Source organism: Serinus canaria, chromosome 5 (assembly GCF_022539315.1).
Source record: "Serinus canaria isolate serCan28SL12 chromosome 5, serCan2020, whole genome shotgun sequence".
Taxonomy (NCBI): domain Eukaryota; kingdom Metazoa; phylum Chordata; class Aves; order Passeriformes; family Fringillidae; genus Serinus; species Serinus canaria.
This window is the reverse complement of record NC_066319.1, coordinates 9,153,603-9,180,650: the sequence shown is the minus strand read 5'-3', so window position 1 is coordinate 9,180,650 and position 27,048 is coordinate 9,153,603. Positions and strand designations below refer to the sequence as shown.

The window sequence follows — 27,048 nt, the reverse complement described above, 5'->3', positions numbered from 1 at the left end:
TTTCCTGGCAAACCCTGTTGGGATTCCTGTCCATCTCCCCCATGGACCTGAGGAAGGAGAACTCCATCTAAAACCAGGAAACACCTGAAGGCAGGTCTCATCCCGAGAGTGCTGTGTGGCATTTTTGGAATTTCAGTGTCCACCCAGAATGTGAGTTTTCCTGAATTCCCTTGTGTGGAATCTTTGGATCTGGGTAGGGAGAACTGCTGGAGCTGTATCTGTGCCCACCCTGGCTCAGGGCAGGAGACAGAAGCACTGAGGGAGTCCAGAGCCCAGAAGTCACTGCATGGAACAAGAGCCAGGCTCTGGATGGATCAGGACATGGATGAGCCCGTGGGGCACAAAGCCCCCATCCAAGATGGGCTGTGACCCGAGGGCTGAGCCTGGCAGGAGAGCTGGGAGTGTGCAGACACTGGAATTTGGGCACCCTTTGGGTTCAGGTGTCGCTGGGTGTGTGCACATCTGTAATCGCACATCTGGGGAGAGCTCCCAGCAGCTGAGATTTGCATGGCATTTCTTATGGGCAGGCCTTGCATCCAGCACCTGCTGAACCTGTGGTCTGCCTGTTTTTAGTGTCATTGCAAGTAAAAGTGGAGTTGTCTTTGGGGTTTTGAAATGCTTCTGCCCCTGGGGACACGACCTGGTCCTCAGGCCAAAGCTGGGCTGCTGAACACGACTCCAGCCTGCCTTGGGTGTGTCTGGTGCAGCCTAGGCTGGACAGGTCAGCTCACCTGAGACCAGGGAGAAAGCTCAGGAAGGATCAGGTTCTCCTCTAGGGACTGCTGGAAGGCACTGTAGGTGGCACATTCCTTCCTTCCCCTTCTTAACTGCTGAGTTTGTTGGGTTGGGGTGTTCTGGACCTGGATCCCTTCTCCCAGATCCAGGTCAGTGCCTGAGCAGTTCCAGCAAACTTACACAGCAGCCTGTGTGGGAGTTGGAGCTCCTTTCTGGTTGTATCCCTGAGGGAGAGTGGGGAGCACTGTGCTTGGGAGCTGGGAATTATAATTCCATGGTGGGAGCCTCTCTTGACATGGAATTGGTTTCCTGAGAAGCTGTGGCTGCCCCATCCCTGGAAGTGTTCCAGGCCAGGCTGGGTGTGGAGCAGCCTGGGCCAGTGGAAGGTGTCCCTGCCCGTGGCAGGGGTGGAATGAGACGGGCTCTCAGGTCCCTCCCAGCACAAAGCATTCCAGGATTCTGTGATACTGGAATAAAAGAATAATAATTTATGGCTTGCTCCAAAGCTGCTGACATCCCCTGTGTCTCTCTGCAGCTTACTGGAGGTTTTGGCTGTGTGTCAGCGTGGTCTATGAGCTCTTCCTCATCTTCATCCTCTTCCAGGTAAGTGACTGACACCTCCAGCTCTAAATGCCACTTCCATGTGGGGATCAACTCCTTTGTGGTGGTTTTTTCCTGCTGACTACAGGAGATGCTTGTTTTTGTGAGATGGAACCATTAGGCTGTTTAATGAGACTATGAGGCTGAGGGAAATGAGAATACAAAAATATTTCACCTGCTCTGGCCTCCAGTCACCCTCAGCCCGGGGTAGACACTGTGTTGAAGTGGTTTTAGATGAGCTGGTGAGGGAATTCATGTTCAGCAGTTGCTGTTTCACAGTCCAGTCTCTGCCCTGCTGGGCCATGTGTGACTCAGGGGGAGTTCACCTGGTTTCACCTTTGGAAATACCTTTTACCTGGAGTGACAGGTTCTTTGTCGGTGTGGGGGTTTTGCAATAAACCAAAACTTCACACCCAGCTTTGTGTGGTGGCAGGAGCTGAGGAGGAGGCTTTTCATAGAAAGATGTGCCCTTGGTGCTTCCAAATTAAACATTTTACCATATCTTGTCCTTTAGTAAACTGAGAACTTCCCCCTGACTTGTACAATTCTCAGAAGTTAAAATTAAATATTTTGAGACAATATACTCATCAGGCATCTCTAAAAATCATTTTCTGTGAAAGAAGGGTGGGGAATGATTTTTTTTTAAAGAAGTTTTGCTTCTAGAGGCCATGTGAGCTTGAGAAAGTGGGACTGGTCTCCCTATTTTTTTCCAGCCATCCTTGAGCATGATATTCCTGAGGAGCTGCAGGATTGTACTTTCATTTAAAAGTGTAGATGTGATCTGTGATTACTCAGACTGAGTGATTTTTATTGGTTGTGCTGGTGTAGTTCTGAATTCCAAAAGAAAAGCCTGGAATGGATTTTCTTCCCTGTGGCAGCGTGTGGTGTCAGCAGAGTTTAGTGGTTAAGGAACTCCCTGCTGTTGCTCAGCTTTCTACTAAAAATACATCATTGCCTTGCCCAGGTTTAAAGAAGGTTAAATTCTGCTGAGTCTGCAGGTGGCTGAACTTCCTGACAGCAAATCCAAGCTTGCTCGTGGCTGAAATTTGTCCCAGAGTTCAGCAGTTTATTCTGTAATTTTATTGTTTCTCTGTTTATTAATTTTGGCCTTGTCCAGCTTTGCTGCCTGTCACAGGTGTTGCAGGGTCGAGCCTTGACCACAACACTGAGTGATTCCATTGGGAAATAAATGCTCAGCCAACGTGTGGCTGATTTAGTGACAGATGAGTTCACATTTTGGTCATTTTGATGATTTCTCTGCTGTTTGCATGGGACCTTACTGGAAATGGGTGTTGGGAAGGATGAGCTGTGTGAAGCTTCTGGGAGAGATGGGGAGCACAGAGGAGTGGCTTGGGGTAAAGCATTAAAGATCACTGATTTTTCATCTTTAAGGTCACTCTGTAGCCATTTTTTCCCTTAATATTTAGGATTAAAGGCTCCAAGTCAGGTGTGTGCCTGACTTTATTTCAACAATTGTTCCTCAAGGAATTTGAAAAAGGGTTAATTCTTTATTCTTGATTGTGTTGGTGCCTGCTGTGTGTGAGTCCTTCAGGGATCCCAGGTTTCTGTTCCCCTGCAGACCGTGCAGGACGGGAGGCAGTTCATGAAGTACATCGACCCCCACTTAGGGGTTCCTCTGCCTGAGAGAGACTACGGGGGCAACTGCCTGATTTATGACCCTGGCAATGGAACTGATCCCTTCCACAACATCTGGGTAAGGAGCAAGCTCACTCATGTGGCTGGTTCTGGGTAAAAAGCTGCTTCATGGAGCTCTTCAGAGTGCAGTTGTGAGTCTGGCTGAGTGCTGAATCAGAGCACAGCCTGTGAGTGACTCTCCAGCCTCTTCATTTCTCTTCTCTTGACCTTTGCTGTCCATCAGAGGGGGGTGTGTCTCTCTGGATCCCAATTACCTGATTGCCCAGGGCTGAACTGTTCAACAGCTCTTCTTTCTCAGCTCCTTGGTGTCAAATTTTCCCCTCAGAGTTTGGATTTCTTGGTGTGCTTGAGGAGTCTTCTCCTCAGTCACCCTGTGGCACACAGCCCTAAAGCTGCACCACAGAGCCCCAGAATGGTTTGGGTTGGAAAGATGATGTAACCCCCTCCCCTGCCATGGGCAAGGACACTTTCCACTCATGCAGGACTTTTCTGAGTCCTAAAACCCATCAGGTTTCTCACTGGCAGAAATTCCAGGGCAAAGGAATGATGGTGAATTACAGCTCCCTGATTGCATGGAGTGAGGAGCACCCAAATCCTTTGGGTCTACCCTGTAAATCTTCAGTGCATCAAAAACTGGAATAACTGGGATCTGATAAAAGTAGAGGGAAAGGCACTGTGTCCAGGGACTGGCAGGGCTGGTAAGATTTAAGAAGCTCTGCTAAATTCCTTCCTGATGAAGGAGTGCAAGTATTCATGTGTGGGAAAAACAGACGTTTATTGCTGCATTTTTCTTGGAGAAAAAAAAAAAATGCTGTGACCTTCACTCTCTTTTTGGTTTCCAGGACAAGCTGGATGGATTTGTTCCTGCTCACTTTTTTGGGTGGTACCTGAAGGTAAGAACGGCTCATTTCACCTTGGGAACTCTGCTCCTCTGTTCCCAAAGCTTCACTGCTGCTGCTTTTGTGGTGCCAGGCCTTGGTCACTTAAACCAGGCAGTTTGTAATAGATGAAAAGACATATAAATATGTGAAAAGCCTTTTTCCCCTTTTTTTTTTTTCCTCTCTCCTGCCCATGTTAGGCCACCTCATTTCTTTCCAGAGCCTTGTTACATCAACAGGCTCCTTCCTTCTCCACAGGGATTCATCCTGGGGTCAGATCAATAAAGAACTTAATTCCTGTAGCAACAGAAATGCTGGAACAATCTTTGGAAGTGGAATGTGGGGCAGTGACAGTGATATTCCCAAAGGCAGATGTTGTTGCTGCTGCTTTCCCAGTGGCATCAGATCAGGATTTTAAACCATTAAATGGGCAGTGGTTTAATTCTTGTTACTTTTTAGTTGATATCAAGGAACTGCAGAAGGAATTCCAGCTGTGCCTGTCTCTGGCAGAGCATTCAACATTCAGTGTTTTGCTGATTACTTTGGTCTAAATATTACTTTTTTTAACCCAAGCAGACTGACTGACTCTGGAGATTTTGCCCCCTGCAGACCTTGTTTGGGTTTGCTGTTCATATAACAAGCTGACAGAGCTCGGCTGTTCTAAACAAGCTGGAACTGTTGGTTTGTATTTTCATTTAAAAGTGCAGATGTGTTCTGTGAGTGGTTCACCTCAAAACCAGAGGTGAATTTGTGAGTGTGGGGAGACCTGGACTTCAGCTTGTTCTGTTAATAAACTGAATTCTCAGTTTGGAAAACTTGAAATCTTTTTTTTTTCCAAGAGAATTGCATTAGAAGCTGGGCTGCTCAGCTGGAAGGAAATGGCTGCTGGATTTCCTCAGGGCCATAGCATATTTTTCTCTTAAATATGTTAAATATTAACCTATTTCTCTATTAAAAGCTGGGGGTTGAGAGTGTTGTCTCAATAAACAGAGATGGGCCTTGTGTTTGGATTTTTTCCCCCAAATCTCAAAGCACCAGGGTGGCAATATTGAGAATGAATGGGCCTCATTCATCAGAAATCATTGTGGCTTTGGAGTCGTTTAGAGCCCATAAAAGACTCTGAAAAGCCTTTTCTGAGCTCTGTAAGAACATGCTGCCTGTGGTGGTGGAGCACCCAGTAATTCCATGCATTTAACTCATTTCCCTCCTGCTGAATCCCATTTTACCAGAATTTATCATAATCTGTGTTCCTGTGCTGGTTTTGGCTGGCATGGAGGTGATTTTCTTCTGTGTCATTCCCATCTCTTGTGCAGGTAATGGTGATAAGTTGAGAGGCCTGTGAGCAAAATAAAATTGTCCTGAGTTTCCTGATCCTTTTCTGGACACTGGAGACAAGATCTACAACTGCAGATGTTTTTTAGCAGCTGTTTGAAAGGCTTTTTTCTCCCTTCAGACTCTGATGATTCGAGACTGGTGGATGTGCATGATCATCAGTGTCATGTTTGAGTTCCTGGAGTACAGCCTGGAGCACCAGCTCCCAAACTTCAGTGAATGCTGGTGGGATCACGTACGTACTGCAGGCATCAGGGTTTGTTTGGGAATTCAGATTTTGCAGGGAGGGCTAGGAAGTGGGGAGAGCTGAGTTGTATCACGTGTGTGACTGCTCCCTGTTGAGTTTGTCACCTGCTTGTCACTCCTTCTGTAATTTTGTGTCTTAAAGACATTTGGACGTGGTTAAATATTTGGGTTTGTTTCACACCACAGGGAGGATCTAAAGCTGTACCTGAACATTTTCAAATATTTGCTCATAAAGCAAATAAAAGCAATAAAGTCTGAAATCCAGAGAAAGGCAAGACTTGGTGTGAGCTTAAAGGACACCCTTTTAAAGTTGTGTTTTGTTTTCCTGTGAGGTGTAAGTTGGTGCAAGAGCGATCAGAATTCCCTGCAGTCAGGGCACACAGCTCTGGGTCTGGGTTTGGATGGATTTTGGGAAATACCCAAGCTTGGAGTCATTTGCTCCATGGCTGTATTTTCAAAAGTCAGTGCATTATTAGAGACATCAAGCCAAGCTATTTAGCCTTCAGAAAACCTGTGGAATTAACACTCTGTCCCTCTCCTTGGAATGCAGGGCTGTGCCTGTAGTGATTCCCTTGGCCAAGCTCTAGTGTTCCTTCCCCAGCATCATTCCTGTGTTTCTCCTTCCAGTGGATAATGGATGTGATCTTATGTAACGGGTTAGGAATTTACTGTGGGATGAAGACCCTGTCCTGGCTTTCCTTGAAAACCTACAAGTGGCAAGGGCTCTGGAACATTCCAACCTACAAGTAAGTTGGGGAGGAGGGAACTCCACAGGCACAGCGCGAAGGCTGGGCCCCTGTTCAAGAGCTTTGTTGTTCTGTTTGGGTTAATATGGATTAAAGTATTCCCAGGTGACTCCAGGATCCAGTGACTTATTGCTGCAGGGAGGTTTGTTGGAGAGTTTTATTCACCTTGTGAATGGGATTGTTGGAAATCCACCTGTGTGTCCCAAACATTGCCTGATGGCTGGGAGTGAGGGCATCCTGTGGAAATGAGCTTATTAGATGAAATGGTTTAAGGAAGAGCAGGAATCCAAGTTGGCATCGTACTCCTGTTCACAGCAAGGATCTCTTTGGTCTTTTTGCATTCCCTAGTAACCAGAACTTCACAGGAACTGGGACACTGGGAATTAAAATTTAATAAATCCCTTGTAGTTGTGGACCAGTAATGACCTGTCGTGCTCTGTAGTGTCTTTGCTGAGCAGAGCAGAACTGCTTACAACAGTGGGTGTAGTATATTAAAGCTTAAATTGATAATTAAAATAACAAGCTCAGAGCTAATCTCATTAAGTTGTGATTTTAATGGAGTAAACGGAGGCATTTTGCATATCTGAACTGGTGCCTCAAATGGGAACGCTGGCAGATGCCTCTTGCCTGCTTTCCCTTCAGGCTGCAGTGGTTATTTTGCTTTTTTCCAGAGGCAAGATGAAGAGGATCGTGTTCCAGTTCACGCCCTACAGCTGGGTGAAGTTCGAGTGGAAGCCGGCCTCCAGCCTGCGCAGGTGGCTCGCTGTCTGTGGCATCATCTTCGTGGTGAGGACACCTCTCTGGCCCTCCTGTCCCCTGCTTCCAGGTTCTGTCACTCAGGCTGCAGCTCTGGGGATGTTCCTGAGGCCAGCAGGGATCCCTTCCCAATCCTGCAGAACAGGGGGCTGTGTCCGTGTCTCTGGGACAGGTGACAGATTCACTGCAGAAATGGTTGTCCTTGCTTGCTGCCCACTGTTCTGGCAATGGGAGCAATATGAACTGGGATCTTCGGGCTCTCAGCAAGTTGCTGCTCCCCAAAGCACTGGCTGTGGGTGAAAGTAGCTCAAATCCCTCGGTTTTATGCAGCTACAGGTCACGTTACAGCTGGAAGGGGCTGTTTCCAAGGCCTCTGGCTCCTCTGAGCTCACTCCTGAAGCACAGATCTGTTTAAATCATTCAATTCTCCTAGAATTTTTTTGATTTTTTTTTTTTAACATTTTGCTGCACACACAGCACCTGAGTGGGTGGAATTGTTTGTGCTGGGAATGCAGCATCTGAAATTCATACCAGTGTCTGTGAAACTGAACTTGTCACCCTCGTGACACTGATAGGGAGGGTAAACTGGGCAGTTTAAATGCCTTTTTCCCTCTTCTGCCTCTTTGCCAGCCAGGGGACTTTGGCCTTTGTGCCATCCATGGGATGTCACTTGGCTCTGAGCAACTCAAACTTATCTCAGCCCAGCAGCTGTGAAATTTAACTAAATCCATCCCCGTGACACTTGTGGTGATCCAGGGGCACTGGGCATGAACCAGGTCCAGTGGCACAGGACAGAACTCTGTGTTTTGCCAGAACAAACTCCCAGCACCTGATTCCTGCTGCAGGACACATTGTCCAAGCTCACATGGCACACCAGGCCTGCTCTGTGGGAGGACTGAAAGAGTATAAATAAAATAGATGTTTCCCCAGAAGGTTGCTGGTTGCACCCTGAAGAAATGGGGGTTTAGGTGTTGCTGCAACAGAGATCCCAGTGAATTTATACTGAACTGTGGGATTATGTTTCTTTTAGCACATCCCAGCTTCAGCTGACAGGTTCTAAGTAGCTTCAGGTTCTGGCTCACTGCTTGGGTTTCAGCAAGGCTTAATGCCCTTTGTTATCACTTCTTTTGAAGTGACAATCTGGTGTCTCACTGCTCCCTTAAGCACATTGCCAGGGCAGCTGCTGGAGAGAACATTTTGCTCTTAATTTATAATCAACTTTCCCAAGTTGGCTTTGAGGGTGAGTTTACATAACTGAGAAAAAACAAAACAACCCCCCAGGATGTGCAGCCTGTGCCTCTTGTTATGGTGGGGCTCCCTCAGCTGGATTTTGAAGGGCAGGGAAGGGAAAAGCTGTGCTTTTGGGATTTGCCCTCACTGTTTGTGCAGGTACTTTGGGCTCTTTGTTTGAAGTTCAAAATCTTGCTTCAAATTTGAGGGTACTGCTTGTCCAGCTTTTTGTTGTGATTTTTAGTGCCTCTTCCAAAGTAGAGGAAATGTTTAAAAACCCAGTTGGTTTTGGGTTGGTGCTGATGGTTCACTCAGAGATAGTGAGCAGGGCTGAGAAATGCAGAGGGAGCCTTTCAGGGAGAGAGGGGCATTCCAGGCTCCATCCAGTGCTATTTTCCAAATGTAATTCCAGTGTCCCCCCTCCCAGTTTTTATTGGCAGAGCTGAACACATTTTACCTGAAGTTTGTGCTGTGGATGCCCCCTGAACACTACTTGGTGCTGCTACGCCTGGTGTTTTTTGTCAACGTGGGAGGAGTGGCCATGAGGGAGATCTACGACTTCATGGACGACCCGTAAGCCCCACCTCTCTGTTCTTCCCATGTCTAGCTCCACGTGCTTTGTTTTGAACTTGTTCCAGCTTGCTGGCATCCATCTCGGGCACCAGTTCAGTTCAGCTTGTCAAGGACAAAAAGGCCTAATCCCAAAGCATCCGCTTCGTGTTCCTTTGTTTTGGGGGTACCACTCTCACTCCCCTGGTCAGAGAGCAGCTGTTGTTAAGGGCATTGTGTGTGCACTGTGTTAACCTCAGTGTCTGGTAAATGATCTCTCTGTGGAGAAGGGAATGTGGAAATGAGCTGGAGTGGCCCTGGCTCGTGGGCAGAGGAGTGCTGTGCTCCGATTCCAGACCAAGGGCCTGGAACTGCAGTCCTTGGACGTGCCCTCTGGGGTCATCGGGGCCCAGACTAAAAAAATGTGATTCTTAAAGGCACTTCTTTCCTTGAGCCTTCTTCCCCCTGGCCCTCTGGAACTTTCCTGGCATCCTCTTGCAGGTCAGAGGCCCTGGGTAGCAGGATGTGCTGCAGGTGAGGCACCACACACAGCAGTGCATGTACTTGAGACTGTTCCCACCTCAGCATCATATTTGTCCTCGCTGCTTTTGTTTCTGCAGACCATGTGAGAGCTGAGAAAGCTTTGTTCTCAAAATCACCTTTTCTTTTAATGTCACAACCTGCCTGAGCCCACATCCTCAGCCTAAGGCACTGCCTGGCTTCCAGGGGTGTTCATTGTCTGTCGCTGACCAACACAAAAAAGTGTCTGTGTTCAGAATTTAGGGTTCCAACATGGTCTGAAGATCAGTTTCCCTTGCAAGGCTTTGACTCCTAGAACTGGGAAGAAGGGCCAGCCCACATTGCTTAGTCGGAATTCAGGACATTCTGCAGGGGCAGGATGCCCTGCCCTTGGTGTTGGACCTACTGGTTTGGGACGTGCCTCCAACTCACAGGTAAGAAGAGTCTCTGCCTTGCAGCTGAGCTCCTCTCCTTAGCACCATTCATCTTCTTGTGTTGGGGTTGGAAAAGCTCCTTTGCCCTCTGTCCAGCCACGTGGCATAACTCTGGAATTTGGGAGAGCCATCCGTGGCCAGTGCCTTATCCCTGGCTCCCATTGTTGCTGTTCTTTCCACGAGCCGGAGCGGCTCATCCCAGGCTGGGCATCCCCGTCACTGCCACCACCTCCTGCCGTGTCCCCTGCTGGGGAGGTGACTGTCCCCACATCCTGGGGTTCCTGGCTCTGCTTGATGCCCTCCAGAGCTGACATTAGGCTGCTCCTGCAGAAGGGCAGAGCTGAGCTGATCTCTTACCTGGTACCTTCTCTGTGGAAGGTTTTGTAATCCCTTCCTGCATTCCAGGCCATCCGGGCAGAGAGGATCTGCCCCCATTTACAGCTTCACTTGACATCCTTCAGGATTCTTCTCATGGTGTTGTAAGGGAAGAGCAGGGGAAGCATGATTTGCTCCATGGTTGTATTTGCAAAAGTCAGTGCATTGTTCCTGCTGGGAAGAGCAGGCTGTGCCAGAGGCTCCTGGCTTACATCACATGGGAAACCTTGCTGACTTTTTCCTTTTGGAAACTCTTAATGCTCAAAGATTGAAATATTCCATTGCCCTTCCTTGACAAAAACGTGGCTCACTGCCTTGTCTGGTGGTAATGGGATTGTCTGGGATGAACTGAGGAGGTCTCTTCCGCCAGCCCTGCAATGCTGGGTGTAGAAAGCAGTGAAATTCCATCATGAAGAATTCTTTTTCCCATTAGGCATTCTGAGTATCTGCAGGCAGTTGTGGGCCGTTGCTTGCAGGACCTTGGGCTAAGCCTGGTGACAGTGTAGTGCCTGGAATTGTGATAGTCCCAGAAGAGGGGTGGAGCTTTCTCCAGCCCTCACACATCACTCACTGCCTCCGAGTTCCTGAAGACTGGATGTGTGAAATGCTCCTGACCAGGAGTCTCTTGATGCATTTGTAGCATTTGACCTAGTCACACATTTCTGATAGAGTCTTCCTCTCACCTCCAAGGAGTCTGCATCAAGGCCATGAATTTTTATCTCCTTCATCACAAGAAAAATCTTTCAGATCTTTCTGGAATAGTAGGGCAGGAAACCAGCTCTCTTCCTCCAGCAGCCTTAGGGGCTGCTCAGCTCTTGTGTTGGGGTTATCTTTGATTCTGTTGTCAGGGAAAGGATGGCACAGGAGGAAGCAGCCCAGCAGAGCAGAAAGCTGCCCTCATCATCCCAGCTACTGGAATTCCCTGTGAGAGATCTGCTGCTTCTCTTTTCATCTCTCTGCCTGTGGGTTAGGGCTGGTCTCTGCCCATTTAATCTGTCACCACCTGGAGCAGTTTCTGCAGTCCTTTCATCTGAGCTGATCTAGGCAGGATACCTTTTAAGAAGGAAGGCACTCATCCCCTCTGCATCAGCACTCGCCTACATTTGATTTATTCTGTATTTTTTCTCAGTGTATTTGGATGGTTTGGTGTAGCTTGACCTACACTTTGGTGTCAAATATGGCTCTGGGCCTCGTGTGTGCTCCTGTTTGGAACCATACCCTGAACATCAGCTGGTCTCAGGCTGGTCAGAGAATTGTTTCATGTGGATTTACCTGGGAATGGGGACACTTCCCTGCATTGTGTGGTGATGAAGTTTAACTTGCTCACTTTTAGAGCCTCTGAGAGGAACCTGAAGTAACATCAACGTGAAAATGTCATCCTGCAGAGCCTTAGTGCATGTGTGATCTGAACTAGGCTTGTAGGACTGTGCAAAGCTGAGTGAAATCACTGCCCCAGCTGTCTTTTTGTGCAGATTTCTCCACATCCCCAGTTGTACAGCAATGAGATGTTTTTTGTCTGTGTTTCTCCTGCAGGAAGTTCCACAAGAAGCTGGGCCAGCAGGCCTGGCTGGTTGCTGCTATTACTGCCACGGAGTTCCTGATCGTCGTCAAGTACGATCCCTACACGCTCACCCTCTCCCTGCCCTTCTACATCACCCAGTGCTGGATCCTGGGGATTATCCTGGTGCTCACCTGGACAGCCTGGCGCTTCTTCATCCGGTGAGTGGGGCTGCATTTGGGGCTGGCCAGGGTTTGGGGAGGATTTGTTCAATCCCCATCCTCAAATGTGCTCCCTGGGACTGCCTGGGGAGAGAGCACAGCTCTCCTGGGTTGGGAGCAGGTTCTGAAATAAACAGGGAGCTCCCTGGGCCTGATCCTGGCAGTTTCCTGTCTGCATCATGGAAAGCAGCTGCACAGGGCCTAAGGAATTAGCAGCCTTCCAGTTTTGGAAACTGGAGAGGAACTCTGCATATCAGGGACTGGAGGGACGGGACAAGGAGGAATGGCTCTGCACTGTCAGAGAGCAGGGTTAGGTGTGGTGTGGGGAAAAATGAGGGTGAGGCCTTGGCATAGGCTGCCCAGAGAAGCTGTGGCTGCCCCTGGATCCCTGGAAGTGTCCAAGGCCAGGTCGGATGGAGCAGCCTGGGATAGCAGAAGGTTGCCCATGGCAGGGGGTGGAATGGGATGGACTTTAGGATCCCTTTCAACCCAAATCCTTCCACAGTTGTTTGAAGTGCAGAGCTGTGTGGAGGGGGCAGCAGTGGCTGCTCCTGCAGGATTGGCTGTTGTGCTCTGGAAGAGGTGGGAAGAGCCAGGACACCAGCCAGAAGCACAAACTGCCGGTGGATCAGTGCCATCAGCAATGGTAGAAATGCCCAGCCAGAGGCTCCAGTGAGTTGTTTTCCCCAGGAGCTCGGTGCAGAGAGGCTCCCTTGCCGTGCTCCTGCAGGCTGGAGCTGTGTGCTGTGTGTGTTGCAGGGACATCACCCTGCGGTACAAGGAGATCCGGCGGCAGAAGCAGGAGCACAGGCACGAGAAGGACAAATGCCTGAGCAACGGGGATGGACACTCAGCCCTGCTGGAGGAGCCCAACGGGAGCAAGCTCCGGGAGAGGAAGCTCTGAGCACGGACACGGGGCTGCCAGGAACTCGTGGTGCCCGAGGGGGCCTGGTGCACAGTCCTAACCTTATCCTACCTAACTCCTCATTGTCCTTGTTAGTGTTCCAGCGTGTGGGAATCCTCACGGGGAGGATGGCACTGACACAGCCCCCCTCTGTCCTCGTGTCACCGGGGCAGGGCCAGAGGAAGTCTGTGTGGAGGGAGGTCAGTGCTGACCCCGCACACCGGGTGCTGCGCGTCTGCCTCGGAACCAGGTGTGGAGATGGGGCTCAGAGCATGGCACACAGGGATCTGCTGCTCCATTCCCAGGGAACCGAGAGCTCCGTGGGGCGTTTGGGCATTAGGAACACTTGTTTTGGAGTGTACAGAGACCAGGCACGGGAAATGAATTGTGCTCTTCCTGCTGGACCTACCTGGAGCTGCGGAGGAGGCTTGGGAGAGGCGCTCGGCGAGGTGACCGCGGGTACACGGGGACGTGTGGCTGAGCTGCATTCCTTGCACAGGATGTACCACACTGCACTGCTGTTCCAGCCCCTCCACGGGGCATCCCTCTGACTTCTGATGTCCTGGAGCGGCCTGCGGCACGTGGGTGGTGTGTCCCAGCTCTGGGGAGACTGACAACTTCTCCTTAGCTCTTATTTTTAATTTCTCTTTTAGTCTTGGTCATCTCTTAAATGTAAGGGAAGGTGAAGTGAGAAAGGTCAACCTGCCTTTGCTCTGCGGAGTAAAATGTGTCACAAGCAGAAACTGGGAGTGTCCCATCGGTCTGGAGTTCTTTGCTTTGTGTCCTCGCTGCAGGGGGTTTGCTCTGTGGTCTGACAGGAGCACGTCGGGCTCTGCCACCCTTTGTCACTGCCCTATTCCTTCCAGGATAGCTCCAGAGCGAGGGGTTTCTGGGAAAGTTGATCCCTGCAGTGTCATCCCCCATCCCTGTCCCCCTGCCACCAGCAGGCCCAGGCCAAGCGCGTCCCTGGCACAGCCCAGCCAGGGAGCATCCTGAGCCAGGCAGTGTTTCTGCTGGTGACTCAGCATCCTGGAAGGGGAATTGGAAGCCTGGGCTGCTTTGGTTCCCCAGGCCATTATTCCAAAATGTGAGAGCTCCACTAATCCACACGGATTCTGTACCCTCTGCTCCGAGCCCTTGCGCCGCTGTCCCGGGCATTGACATCACCCTGTCACTGCTTAATCCAGTCTGGCTGCTTTTCAGGGAAGTGTTTATCCAGAAGAAAGTGACACAAACACCACAGTACAATTCCAAGAGGGCAACCCCAAACTTCTTGTAGAGCTTGCAGAGCTGCTGCCCAGCACCCGTCTGGGTTTTTAATCTGCTTTTGTATTGTGGGAATGACAGCCAACATCTGCATTTCTCCCAGCTTTAGTGTCTCAAATTTTCCACTTAGAAAAAGTGGGCAGTGGGAATTTGGGAATCCCCAGCTGGGGAGGTGGCCAGGTGACACAGGGGGACTTGTCACTGCACCGCCCTCCCACCAAAGGCCGCTTACCTGCACTGGCAACACCTGGTGAGGAACGTCCAGAAAGATCCAGGAGCTTTGGCCTCATACGTGAACCACTGACTCATCTGTCTGCATCCAAGGGATCCCAGGGGCAGCCTGGATCCTGTCCATGCAGTTCTGAGTGCTAGTTTGTCCATTGGGGGTCCTCTCTTGTCACCTCACACACAGAGCCAGGGGGCTGAGGGACCTTGGGCTGTGTCCACTCCAGCACACAGAATGCGTGGATGGATGCTGAGCCTTGAGGTAAGGATTGTGTCCAGGTTTTCAGGGAAAAAGGTGGGCTCTGCTCATTGCAAACTCGCCTGGATTTAGGAATCCTTTTGTGATTGTCTGGGAGTAGTGCTCAAAGCAGCCTCATGGGGAGGAGGTGGAAGGAGACCCAGATTCCTCATGGGAATAACGTTTGGTGTGGCCTTAAATGGGACCCTCCCACAGGGAGGGAGGGGACAGCTCACCTGGAGCAGGTCTCCCACCTGTGGTCACTTTGATTTCATGGAGAGCTTGGCCAAAGGTAAGTGTTGGCTTTAAAAGGGAGGGAGTTTAATAGGTGAGTTGGTGTCTGTGTGAGGCTGGGTGAATCCAGGTGCCCAGCTTGGAAATTTCCAAACCTCAGCCCAATCCAGTCCCATCTGGAACAGCTCTGGGGGTCACTTTTGCCCAGAGTCTGTAGTGGTAAGCCCTGAGGTGCCGTGCAGGAGGGTGTTGGGTCCTGGGCTGTCCTGTAGAGGGACATCCTGCCACATCCCTGGGGATGCAGAGGAGCTTTGGGAAGTGGGGAAGGATCATGGCCTGCTCCTTTCCAGCTGTACCCAGAGGAAGAGCCAGGAACCTCATGGAAAGGAGCCTTGGCTGCTCTCCCACCCAGGCAGTGGTTTTGGTACAGTCAAAACTTGCTGTTTTCTTCCTGGAAATCAACTTCTACCAGGAAATCATGGGAGCATCTCCTGGTGCTGCCCTCCCTGGATCTTTGCAGAGCAGGGAGCCTGCAGCCAGCACTGAGCTGGCCCCATGGCTGGATATGTGTGTTCCTGGGAATTACAGGGCCTCTGGAATGTCATGATGCTCCGTGGCCTCTGACCCCACCTTTTCTCAGGTTGTGTGAGTGTTTTTTCCCCACAAAATTTCAATTATTCCATTTTCTCTGAAGAAAGTGTCTCTCCTGGTGTCTGAAATTGCTCCTTGGCACCCTGGAAGTCACCTGGCATTGAAGTGAGGTGGCTGAAGGCATGGATATGAGGGCAGGGAAAGGGAAGATCCCACAGGAGGGTGTGAAGGCACAGTCTTTCCAGTGGTTGTGGTGTGGTGGGCATGGAGCCAAACTGTCCGAGGAGGTTTCAGGGCCAGATCCCTAAAGGTTCCACTTTCTGCTGCAGAGGGAGAGGGATCTGATGGTTTTTCTTAGGAAGATGCAAAGCCAAGAGCTTGCTGGACAGCCCCAGGTGTCCCCATGGCAGGAGGGACACACAGCTGAAAGCTGTTTGGGATGAGGGAGACTCCAAGGATTTGGCTGTGGGGTGGAGATCCAGAGACCCCAAGGGGCTCTGCAGCCCTTGAGGGACAAGGGGAGGGGACATGGGACCCTATGGAGGAGCTGCTGGAGATGCAGAAATGCAGTGGGATGGACCAGGGAGTCCCTGGGAAGGGGGATTTGGGGAAGCCTGGTCTGGCCAAGCACACAGCAGAGGGTCTCTGGTTCTGGAATGAGGGATCTGGCGTTGTCCCTGCTCGCTCCTGGCTGGGATTTGGGGTGCGTTTGCAGGGGGTTGGGGTGAATTTTGTTGGATTTTTAATTTTTTTAATGGCAGCTTCCTTAGGAAAACTGGAAGCCTGGCAGGCAAAGAGTGAGAGACCCCCGGGGTGCCCAGGTTCTGCCGGGGGCTTCGGCCAGGGCTGAGCCCAGCCCCGGGGAGGGTCTGGCGAGCGCAGAGACCGCCCAGCTCATGGCACGGATGAGCGGCGGCTCCGCCCCGGGCTGGGCTGGGCGAGGGAGCGGAGCCGCTCCCGGTCCCGCACCGCCGGGGAGCATCCCGGCTGCGGGGGGACATCCCGATCCATCCCCGATCCTGGGGCTGGCTCCCGGACCCGCAGGGACCTCCGGGCTGCGGCGGGGGGCCGGGGAGCATCCCGGGGCTGGGAGACCCGCGGATCCCGGGGCTGAGCTGGGGACCCCCGGGCGGCGCGGGGGGCTCTGCCCGGTCCCCACCGCCGGCCGGGCGGGCCCCGGGGGTCGCAGGGTCCCCCCTCCCCCGTGGGAGCGGACACAGCTCGGTGGATGCTGGGGCCGCCCCGGGGTCCCCGCGGTCCCCACAGATCCCTGAGGATTTGTACCTGTCCAGGTAAAGCGCAGGGGGGGCCCGGTTTGGGTGGGATGTGTCCCCGGGGGGTGCTGGGGAGGCGATGGGTGAGAGCAGAGCCCAAATCCTTCTGTTTTGGCAAGTTTGGGATGCGTCTTTATCGGTGCCAGGAGCAAACTCCATCCATCCCGCTTCTGTGCCCTGCGGATGGAGGCCGGGCTATGCTGGCAGAGCCGCGCTGCAGGACCGGCACCACCGCGGAGCTGAGCTTAGCCCGGGCTCAGCGCCCCGGCCTCGGGTGCCTGGGGCAGGGCAGGGAGGGAGGAAGGGCAGGGAGATCGCTGGAACCTGGGCTGGGACGTTTGGGGACTGCAGCGTGCTCGGGGGTCATAGCCAGGCTGGCCCAGGTGGTTTGGGAACAGCAGTTGGGGTTTCTGTGCCTGTGGCCTTGGCAGCAGGGAAGTGACAACCCCATGAAGGCTGGGGGACCCCCTTTTCCAGGGGGACAGGAGGCTTTGATGCTGTTTTTCTCTCCCTCCTTGAGCTGCTTTATTGTCCCTCCAAGCAGGAAAAGGGACCTGAGCTCTGCAGCAGCTCCCAAGGAAAATGAAGCTGTCCTGGCATTGGGGTGTTGGGATGGATGGAGAAGGCTCTGCACCCCAAACCAGGGCTCTGCAGCCTGATCTTGAGGTCTGGGGGTGAAAAACCCATCAATCCCTGTGCTGGCAGCAGCGGGAGAGCAGTGCCTCTTCCCTTCCCAGTGCCTCAGGCTTGATTTCCCTGGGATTTGAGCAGCAGGTCGGGGGGTGTCAGAGCAGCTCAGTGCAACACTCCAGGGAAGAGCTCGGTTAAAAAAAAAAAAAAGCCATAAATCCTTCCCTGAGCACCTCCACCCCCGTTTCCTCGCTCAGGAGAGATTGATGCTGTTTTCCTAATAGGAAAATACCTCTGGGTTTCATCCCAGTGCTGAGCACTGCAGTCTCTTTCCAGGTGATGCCTTGGAAATCTGCTTAACTTGCTGCTTAGAGCTCATTAGAGAGGGAGGTTTTGGGGAGAGAAGCTCTGAAAGGAAAGAAAATTAGAAATTCCTTCTAATTTCCAGAGGAAATTAGGAAGAGATGGAGGGGGTTTAAAGGGGATGTTTGTCCTCCTGCAGGGAAAGTCAATCCTGAAAACTTTGCTGTTCTTGTATTAAAAATAATTGGAAAACAGGGAGAGGAACAGAGCACCTTGCTTGGGCACAGGGGCTTTTCAGGGCATAAAAAGAGTCAGTTTAGGGTAAATCTCCATCACATTGCTTTATTAAAATGTCAATTTTCAGCTCTAAACAGCAAAGTGGGCCTTGAGCTGAGCTCAGCCCGTGACATGAGCTCAGCACGTTCCCAGCCAGGGCAGGACTGGTTTGTCCATTGCACAGGGAGGTTTGTGCCAGAGGGAGGAGGTGGGCAGGAACTGGGCACCTCCCAGTCCCATCCCAGCATCGCTGTCACATCCAGGGCTCCCCTTCCTCCTGTTAATCCCAAGGATGGGCCATGTGCCCCTGCACAGCTGATATTCCATGCCACAAAATTCCCGCTTTTGCCTGTTAAAATCCAAGCCTGAATGGTTTTGGGGGGAGTTGATCACCCCCACCCGTGCCTGAGGCTGTGAGCACCCAAGGGGTGATGGAAGTGGGGCCCAAACATTGCAGAACCATCTGTCTGAGGCCAGGCCAGCTCCCTCAGTGGGCTTTGGGAATTCTGGAGGAGGGCTGGGGGTCTCTGAGGTGGGTGTGGGGGGGTTTAGGTGCGGTGCTGAGGTTGTGTCCCTGTGGGGTTCTGTGGGATCCCACCAGCTCTCCATGCTCTGTGATTCCCTGGCTTGGATGTCAGGGAACAGGGGGTGCTGGTCAGTTCCCATTGGATTTGCTTGTTGGGTGTTTTTGGGGATCCCAAACCCCCCTTTCCATAGGAGTAGCTGGCTCGGATAAATCCCCCTCAGCATGCCTGGTGCCTGTGCTGGGATCTGCCTGGGAGAGCAGCTTCCTTTCGACTTGACTGGGAAAAACCCTTTTTGGGGAGGAAGGTAGCAGAGCTTTCCCACTGCAGGAGCTGATTCCTGGGGAACAACATCCCCTAAACCCCGCAGTGACCCCAAAATTGGGGAATGGGGCTGCTCCATTGGGCTGGGTCCAGGGCAAAGCCTCGGGAGAGGCTGGGAGACTGCAGGAGGCCAAGGAAGGTTTCAGCTGGAAAAGCAGCAAAGGGCTTTGAGGGCTCCTGGAGGGGGGATTCCGCACACAGAGAGCTTGGGAATGTCGCCTGTTTAAAGGCTCCCGTGGTAAATCGAGCGGCTCTGCCCCTTCCCGAGGGTTCCCGTCCCTCCCGCAGCTCCTGCCGGTGGCTGAGAGGCTCCAGCGCGTTTGCTCAGCGCCTGCGAGCGGAGCCAGGGCCGGGAGCGATGGAGGGGGAGAAGTGATGGAGCGTCCCTGCTGGAAAATCACAAGGCATTGGATTTTTGAGTTCTCCCCCTCCATCCTGACGCTGTGTCTCGCGCATTCCAGGCTGTCCCCTCGCAGGGAGCGTTTGCCATGGACACTGGGCACGTGAGCAGATCCCGCTTCAGTGGTGAGTCCTCCCCAGGGAGCCCGGGAAAGGTTTGGGGCAGAGCTGCTGGCGCTCACACCGAGGTTGTTTTGGGGAAAGGTTGGCTGGTCCTCGCTGCTTTCCATGGGGAGAACCCTGTGCTCCATGTGCCCGCTGGGTTTTGTTTCCTAAAGCAAGGGTAAAACCCTTAAAATCTCCAAGTTTTCCAACATGAGCGCTCAGCCCTCAGAAACGGACAGGGATGAGGGGGAAGCAGGTTCCAGTCAGTTCAGCTGGGATTTGCACTTGTAGTTTCTCAGAGGTAGGAGTCAGGAAAAGATTATTCTGCTATTTTAATTTTCATTTCCAATTTTGCCCCTCCACCATAGCAGGAGCCTGGGAAACATCCAACTGCTTCCCACAACGTCCTTGGCCGGGATGCAGGGATAGAGCAGAGCCTTTTAGGGCTTTGGATGAAGCAGGATCCGGGTCCCATCCCAGTGTTTAACCTCGGAGCTCCCTGTGGGCTGCTCCCGGGATCCAGTTCGCTTTGGCTGGGAATACTCAGTTCCTTCTGCTGTTCCGGCTGGAGGAGGGCTGGGGGGAGCAGCAGGTTGTCCCTGCGCTCGGATGCGATGTGGGAGTTCAGCCTGTTCGGGCTTTTTCCGGCTCCGAGGGAGGGAGCGCTGCGGCGTGGTGCTGCCGGAGGACTCGGCAGCAGCGCTCCGGGATGAGGGATCCTCCCGCTGGCCCTCGCACGGGGCGGTCGGTGCCGGTTCGGCGCGGCGGCGATGGAGGCTGGTGCAATGCAGCAGGAACCGCTCGCAGCCGAGCCCGCCGCTCCCTCCCCGCTCGCTCCGGCGGCACCCGCGGGGCTCTGCCTGTTTCCAGCAGCTTTCCGTTTGGTTTTTCCCTTCTCCCGGCTTTTCCTGACATTCCCAGGCAGCAGCTGGGCCCAGGGCGATGCAGATGTGCACTGGGCACATCTGTCAGTGGGACAGAGCAAAGGGACTCCCGGCACCTGGGGAGTGACACGGCCACTCGCTGGGAAGCGGGGCTGGGACACAGAACTTCATTTCCAGGGAAAGCCAAGCCAGAGCTCGCATTTCTGGCTGGCAGAGCCTCTGCCCGAGCCTTCTGCAGCCCCCCGGGTGGGAGCTGCGGTTTATCCGCTCCTCGGCCCATCCCATCCTCCGAGCTCGGAGCCGAGTTCCCGGCTTGGAAGGCTGAAGGCTCCTTCCCGGGATTGTGACCAGCCCCTGTCCCCCGCAGTGGCCTCCAGCCCGCCGCGGTGGGAGATCGGGCTCTATGCCGCCGGCGCCTTAGCGCTGCTGGGAATCGCAGCCATCAACCTGTGGAAGCTGTGGCGCTCCGGGAGCTACCCGGCCCCTTCCCCCTTCCCGAACTATGACTACCGGTACCTGGAGCAGAAGTACGGAGCGGCGTGCCCGGACATCAGGAACAAGGTAAGGGGAAAGCTGCGTCTATCTCCTTCCCTTTGCAGCACGCGGGATGCTGGAGGGGTGGGAATAGCTCCTGGATCCCCTCGCGGTGGGGGGAACAGCCACAGGCAGCAACCTGGTGCTGCTGGAGCTTTTGGGGGGATCGCTGGAGCTGGGAGCTGCGGGAAGCTCCGGGCTCGTTGCCGCGGCAGCTTGAGGCCAGGCAGGGGCCGGGATGCATCCAAGGAGGCCCCGGAGAAGCCCAGCTGTCCGGCTCGGCACGGAGGGATGGGATATGATGGGATGGGATGGATGGCAGCGCCTGCTCTCCTTTCCCTGGCAGCGAGGGCTGGCCCCGGGCTCGCAGCGGGCGCCAGGTCGGAGCTCTTCGTCCCGCAAGAGCAGCCTGAGGGCAGAGGACACCTTGGAGAGCATCCAGGAGCTGGGCAGCCTGGAGCTGATGGGCAGAGACCTGGGCCTGGCCCACTGCGGCCCCCTGCGGAAATCCATCTCGGCCGACTCCCTCAACTCCATCTCGTCCATCGGGAACAACTTCGGGCAGGATTTCACGGTGGGGCAGGTGGAGGTGTGCATGGAGTACGACGGGAGGGCGGCCGCCCTGCACGTCACGCTGCTGCAGGGCAAGGACCTGCTGGAGAAGGAAGACACGCGCTTCGAGTCCTGCTTCATGCGGATCAGCCTCCTGCCGGCCGAGCAGATCGTCGGCATCTCCCGGGTGAGCCCCTCCTTCCCCGGCAGAGCCCTGTGCACTCCTGGGTCCCCCCGGGGTTTTGGGTGGCAGCGTCCCCTGGCCTCAATCCCCGAGGAAGTGGTGGGGTTTGGGAGCAGGGAGCACCAGGCATGCCAGGATCAGGAATGGTTGGCACAGGATTTGGGGGATATCAGCTCCCCAGGGCGGTCGTGGGTTTGGGTGCATGGAATTCCAGGCTGGATGCAGCTGACATGGTATTTTGGGGTGGGTCTCAGCTCCCCACAGCAGGAATGGGATTTGGGAGCAGGGAGCTCTGGATTTGCACAGGATTTTGAGGGATGTCCCAGGTGGGTTTGCATATCAGAAACCCGACAGAGGCAGGAATGTTCCCCCCTTGGCTGGGATTTGGGCTGCCTTTGTCTTCTCCGAGTGTGGCTGGTGGCAAGTTTTCCTGCTTGGCTGTCCCTGATGGGGAAAGGACGCGGAGGAAGGGGCCTGGGGTGGGATCTGGGGGCAGTGGCAGTTTGGGCAGGGGCTGCTGGTGTCTTGTCATGGCTCTACAGTCCCTCTCCTTCCCACAGCAGCCCCAACATTTTCCCTTCCCACAAAGGACTTGGCAGTAGAAAATCCATGTGGCAGCACTGACAGCCACATCCAGGGTGGATCTTGTGCAAAACCTCCCTTTTTAAGTGCCTCAAAAGCTGCTTTTAGAAAGCAGGAGCCTCAGTTTTCTTCTAGCAGCTCCTCTATTGCAGGGTCAGTTTGATTTAATCAGGATATTCCAGCAAGGAGTGGGAATTTTTTCCCCATTAAGGCACCTCTCCAATGGGGCGGAGGTGCCATTCCTTCCCCACAAACCAAAATATTTCCACAGTGCCCTTTTAGACCATTTTTCCATCCAAATCTCTGGCTCTTTATTTATGCTCTGGAGATATTTATTATTTAGTGTCATTATTTATAATTCACCAGCACAATTTACCTCCTCAGCTGCCCCAAGGCCATGGATAAAGGCCCGGCTGCTTTTTTTTCCCAGTGCTTCTGGAGGGTTTTTAAATAGCTGCTCCTGTTTGGTTGTACTTGATCCAGAGCTCCCAAAATACAGTGTGGGTGGCAGACAGACAGTCTGTAGAATCTGGAGGGCTTTAAAACCTGCTCTTCACACAGAGGAACTCCATTCTCCAGGAACTCTGGAAGTTGGTGGTATCCAGTGGGAGAGCATGGACTAAGAAGGCAGGAATGACAGGTGCTGCCTTTGTGTCCTTTATCCCAGGGATGGAGCAGGGTTAGGAGCAGACTGAGACAGGAGAGAATCCTTGGAGGAGATGACTGGAGAGCCCTTGGAGGAGAATCTCCTGGGGGGCTTTTGGGGTGACAGAGCCCCACAGAGAGGTCCCTACTCCACCTGGCTTTGGGTCGCTTTGGGGAGCTGGTGGTTCCACTTTGTTCCATGCTATCCAAGGCTGCAGCTTTCCATCCCATGGGACAAAGCCCTGGTTTGCCTGTGGCATCTGGGGTGCTGAAACAGGGCTGGAGTAGGGGAAAAAATATCTCCAAATTTATTACTTCAGAGAATTTCCCCTCAGCCAGTTCTTTGGGATCAGCACCCGCAGGATGAGCCATGGGAGCTGCTGCTGCCTCTGCTCCCAGGGAATGACCTGACACAGGGACACAGCTCCATTCCCACTGGGCACATTGAGGAGTTGGTTCTGCTTGGAGAAAGGCTGGGGGTTACACCTTGTAGCCATAAATCCCATTGCCTGATACAGACAAGCCGGATGTGCATCCGCACTCCCAGGGGCTTGGGATCTATCTGGGAGCACTGGGCCAATGCTGATTCTCTAATTAAAATAATTAACAGGCACTGGGGCAGGTCACAGCCCTGATTTTCACCCCAATGGCCGAGCAGTTGCAGCGGTCAGGTCAGGAATAAATCATCCCGACTGGATGGGGTGTGCCCTGGGGATGCCCTCCCTGCAATCCCCACGGGATGGGGCAGAGCAGGGCTGCAGCCCCAAACCCCAGGGGTGCCAGGGCTACCCCCCCTTCCCATGGCAGATCCAGAGGAGCTCCTACTCCGTGGCCTTCGACGAGCGCTTCTCGGTGCCGCTGGATCCGGCGGCGCTGGAGGAGAACAGCCTGCGCTTCTCCGTCTTCGGCGTCGACGAGGACGAGCGCAGCGTCAGCACCGGCGTGGCCGAGCTCAAGCTCTCCGACCTGGACCTGGCCACGCGTCCCTTCAACGCCTGGCTCTACCTGCAGGACACCAACAAGGTGAGCCGGCAGTGTCCCGGCTCCCAGCCGGGGTTTGGGACGTTGTTGCTGTGTCCCTGACGTGGTGTCCCACAGACTGTGGTGTCCCTCAGGCGGTGGACACGGTGGGGGAGATCCTGCTCTCCCTGAGCTACCTGCCCACGGCCGAGCGGCTCACCGTGGTGGTGGTCAAAGCCAAGAACCTGGTGTGGAGCAATGGGAAGGTGACCGCAGGTGAGGTGGGCTCCAAGGTGGGGTTTGTCCTGATTTATCCCGGTTGCTACACGGGAGTGGCTCCTCAAGGACATACCTGCTGGGAAGGGCCACCAGAAGGGTCCCCCTGCTTTCTCCACATGGTTGGGGACACGTGGGACTGATCCCTCTCCTGCCCTCGGAGCAGATCCCTTCGTCAAGGTGTACCTGCTGCAGGACGGGAGGAAGATCAGCAAGAAGAAGACAGCGGTGAAGAGGGGAGACACCAACCCTGTGTTCAACGAGGCCATGATCTTCTCCGTGCCCGCCATCGTGCTCCAGGTCTGGCCCAGCCTGGGGGGCTGGGGAGGGGGGCACATCCCAGTGCTCCTCAGGCTCCCCAGACCCCTAGTGGGGAGCTCCTGGGGGTGATCCTGGTAGCTGTGGGGTTTGTGGGTGTTGGTGGCTCTGGTTTGGGGTGAGTGTGTGGGGGCTGTTGTGGGGTATATGGATGTGTGGGGGCTGTTTGGAGAGGTGTGGATGTGTGGAAATGGCTGCTGGAGGGGGGATGAGTGTGGGGGACTCTTGGGGAGGGGAGGATATGGATGTGTGAGTTGGGATATAGCAGGGTGCACCCTGTTTGGTATGCGGAAGGGGCAAAGATGGATTTAGGGGATGTGGGGTAAAAAGAGGGGGATGTGTGAGTGTGGGGGGTGTATGAGGGTGGGTATTTAGGGATTTGGGGGGCCTTGAAGAGCAGGGGGTGGGTTTGAACAGGGTGGGGGCACAGAGGGCGGTGTGTATGTGGGGTGTGGCAGGCAGAGCAGCGATGCACAGATGTGCTGGCCTCGAGGGTGCATGTCCCCGTGGAGAGGGCACAGGGACACGTGTCCGGTTGGGTGTGCGTGTGGTGACAGCCCTGTGCCCGCCAGGAGCTGTCCCTGCGCGTGACGGTGGCTGAGAGCGGCGAGGACGGGCGCGGTGACAACACGGGCCACGTGCTGATCGGGCCGGCGGCCAGCGGCATGGGCACCACGCACTGGAACCAGATGCTGGCCACGCTCCGCAAGCCCGTCTCCATGTGGCACCCGCTGCGCAGGAATTAGGATCCCCGGATCCTGGGGACAGCGGGCCCGCAGTAGGGACTTGGTGGCACCCACAAGGCCGAGCTGCTGAGGGGCCCAAAACACCCGGAGCACGGAGAGAGTGGCTCCGTGGGCACATTCCGGGTCACCCCCGCATGCGCCGGGCCAGAGCCGCCAGGCAGGAGCCAAATGGACCAAAACCAGCAGGAACCTCCCCAAACCGCATCTCCCGAGCATTCCATGTGCTCCCAACGGCCTCAAAATCCACGGAATCCTCAAACGGGGACTCTGAGCGAGGGAGAGGGGGGGATTCCTTTGGAAGATGGTTCTTGGGTGGGAATCGTGAGGGGGGTGACAAAAGCCAGCCTGGCGTGGGTGGCGATCCTGATGGGATCTTTTGTAGCGACTTTGGTGTGCTGTGCCAGGGTTGGAATGTTTCCAGTGAGAATGGAAAAAGGGAGCAATAACAGCAGAAAATCAATTGTTACATACGGCTTCTCCTCCCATCTGTTCCCCCACACAGTAAATCCCTGCCCATCTCCACTGGCTGCATAGGTAGGGATTGGTTTCCAACCACTTGGTTTCCACCCTCTTGGGTTTGAGGTCAGATCCATGCTGGGAATCATCCCCTAAAGGTCCAGTAGGATCAGTGGCAGCTTTTCTCACCCCAGCCACTTTTCCAACCCAAACTCGCCATCAGAGTGCTCAGGACAGCACTCCAAATTCCTGCTCCTTAACACAACTCTCACAACTGGGGATTGTTTTTTCCAGCCTCTAATCCTGGACTTGGGCTGCGATTTACCCTAAAACTCATTATATCCAAGATTTGGGAATAGAGAGGAACATCTTGGCCTTGTGACCCAAGGCAGGTGGGAAAGGTCCCTAATTTTATAATTTTTAAGCCCAACTCCTGTTTCAGAAGGAAGCCTGTGTGGCTCCTGTCTGCTGGTGGGCTCTGGCCCAAGCCAGGTTTGGGATTTTTGGGGAGCTAATTCCCACTCTGGTTTATGGAGGGTGATGGAGCCTCTCATGGCACAGGCTGGAGAGCAGAGAATGCACTGGGGCCACATCCCTCCTTGCCTGGAGCCTTGGCTTTTCCCTGCCTGCAGGATGCTGGTGGGAAGCCAGGCTGGGAAATCGGGGGGTGTCTGGGACCCCGTGCCATGGAATTGGCACCATTGGATGAGCATGGGCTGGGATGTGGCTGCTTGGATGATCTGAGCAGGGAAAAAGGTGCGAATGAGCCATTTATCTGTTTTTCCCTGATTAAAAAGTAACTCCCAAGGTGAGTTATCCCCTGAGCCAGTGGAACTTTTCCCTCCCCATCTGTCCTGCATGACCTTCCCTTTGGGACATGGCTGTGATGTCCCTGTTCCATCATCCCCCTCTGCTCTGGCTCATCCTCCCCATCTCCACTCACTGGTGCCCAGATTCCCTTGTCCCACACTTCCTCCTCCCCACCTCTCCCTGTCCCACCTGCTGCCAGGGGAGCCAGTGCCATCCCTCCATGGGTGATGCACAACACCAAGGCCCGAGCCAAGCATGGAGGGGTTTGAAGGATGAGGTTTTCTGAAGGATGAGGAAGTTTTTGTGGGAAGTTGTTCACAGCCAGTACTCACAGCCCATGAGGTTTGAGGGAAAATTTGCTTATTAGCTTATTCCAGCCAAGTATTTGGGAAGAGATGGACACAGAAATCCTTGGCTGTCTGGCAGCTCCTGCTAACTGCTGAGCTTTACTTGGGATGAGGTGAACGAGTTCCACAGGTGCTGGAATCTGTGATGTTTAGCCCCAGAAGGATGGGGAACGTGTGGGTTAGGCATTTTTATAGTGCTCCTCTCCAGCCATTCCTATTTGGAGGCACCTCTGCACCTTCTCCTTTACCCTGGGGACAATAAATGCTGCTGGAGCCATTTGAGGGGGGGATGGATGGACCCTGTGTGAAGGATTAGGAAAGGGTCCAGGATGGACACGAGGCTACCTCCCACCTGAAAAGCTCACATAGCTGTACCTGCTGCCACTGTGGGCTTTCCCAGTGGGAATCAGCCTCCAAGGAGCTCTGTGGGAAGGGCAGGACAGCTCTGGGAAGGGACAGGCAGCAGTGAGGAGGGAGACCTCCCAGTATCACAGGAAGGCTCTCCCAAGGAAATGGTTCCACGTGCTGGAGCAGCTCCTCGTGGTGCCAACATGGTTTCCCATCCCTATTCCCATCCCCAGGCACACCTGGAGCAGGGCTGAGCCCCCTCCTGAGTCCCTGGCCCAAGTGGAGAGGGAATGGCTGCCGTGTGAACAGGCTGGCTCCCTCCAGCTCTGAGCAGGGCC

The 27,048-nt window shown here is 53.9% G+C and overlaps 2 protein-coding genes across 5 annotated transcripts in view; both read left to right on the top strand.

Moving 5' to 3' along the window:
- The window catches only part of PTDSS2 (phosphatidylserine synthase 2), a 30,041-nt gene extending 16,608 nt beyond the window's left edge, over positions 1-13,433 (top strand). For 3 of the 4 annotated variants that reach the window (XM_018907947.3, XM_050974988.1, XM_018907946.3), the window contains exons 4-12: positions 1,271-1,338; positions 2,915-3,049; positions 3,834-3,884; positions 5,323-5,436; positions 6,075-6,193; positions 6,865-6,979; positions 8,607-8,752; positions 11,590-11,775; positions 12,535-13,433. In XM_018907947.3, the coding sequence (XP_018763492.2) occupies positions 1,271-1,338; positions 2,915-3,049; positions 3,834-3,884; positions 5,323-5,436; positions 6,075-6,193; positions 6,865-6,979; positions 8,607-8,752; positions 11,590-11,775; positions 12,535-12,679 (1,079 nt within the window). In that variant the 3' untranslated portion in view covers positions 12,680-13,433. Of the gene's footprint in view, positions 1-1,270; positions 1,339-2,914; positions 3,050-3,833; positions 3,885-5,322; positions 5,437-6,074; positions 6,194-6,864; positions 6,980-8,606; positions 8,753-11,589; positions 11,776-12,280; positions 12,448-12,534 lie in introns of all 4 variants that reach the window. The other variant, XM_050974987.1, reaches the window with a different exon arrangement.
- A 5,493-nt stretch (positions 13,434-18,926) lies between these two features.
- SYT12 (synaptotagmin 12) lies at positions 18,927-27,042 on the top strand. Its single transcript, XM_009102270.4, has 7 exons — positions 18,927-19,089; positions 20,320-20,513; positions 20,833-21,225; positions 23,257-23,472; positions 23,565-23,685; positions 23,852-23,985; positions 24,576-27,042. The coding sequence occupies exons 1-7, from the start codon at positions 19,053-19,055 to the stop codon at positions 24,747-24,749; spliced, it is 1,269 nt and encodes a 422-aa protein (XP_009100518.1). The 5' UTR covers positions 18,927-19,052; the 3' UTR covers positions 24,750-27,042.
- Positions 27,043-27,048: the final 6 nt, after the last annotated feature.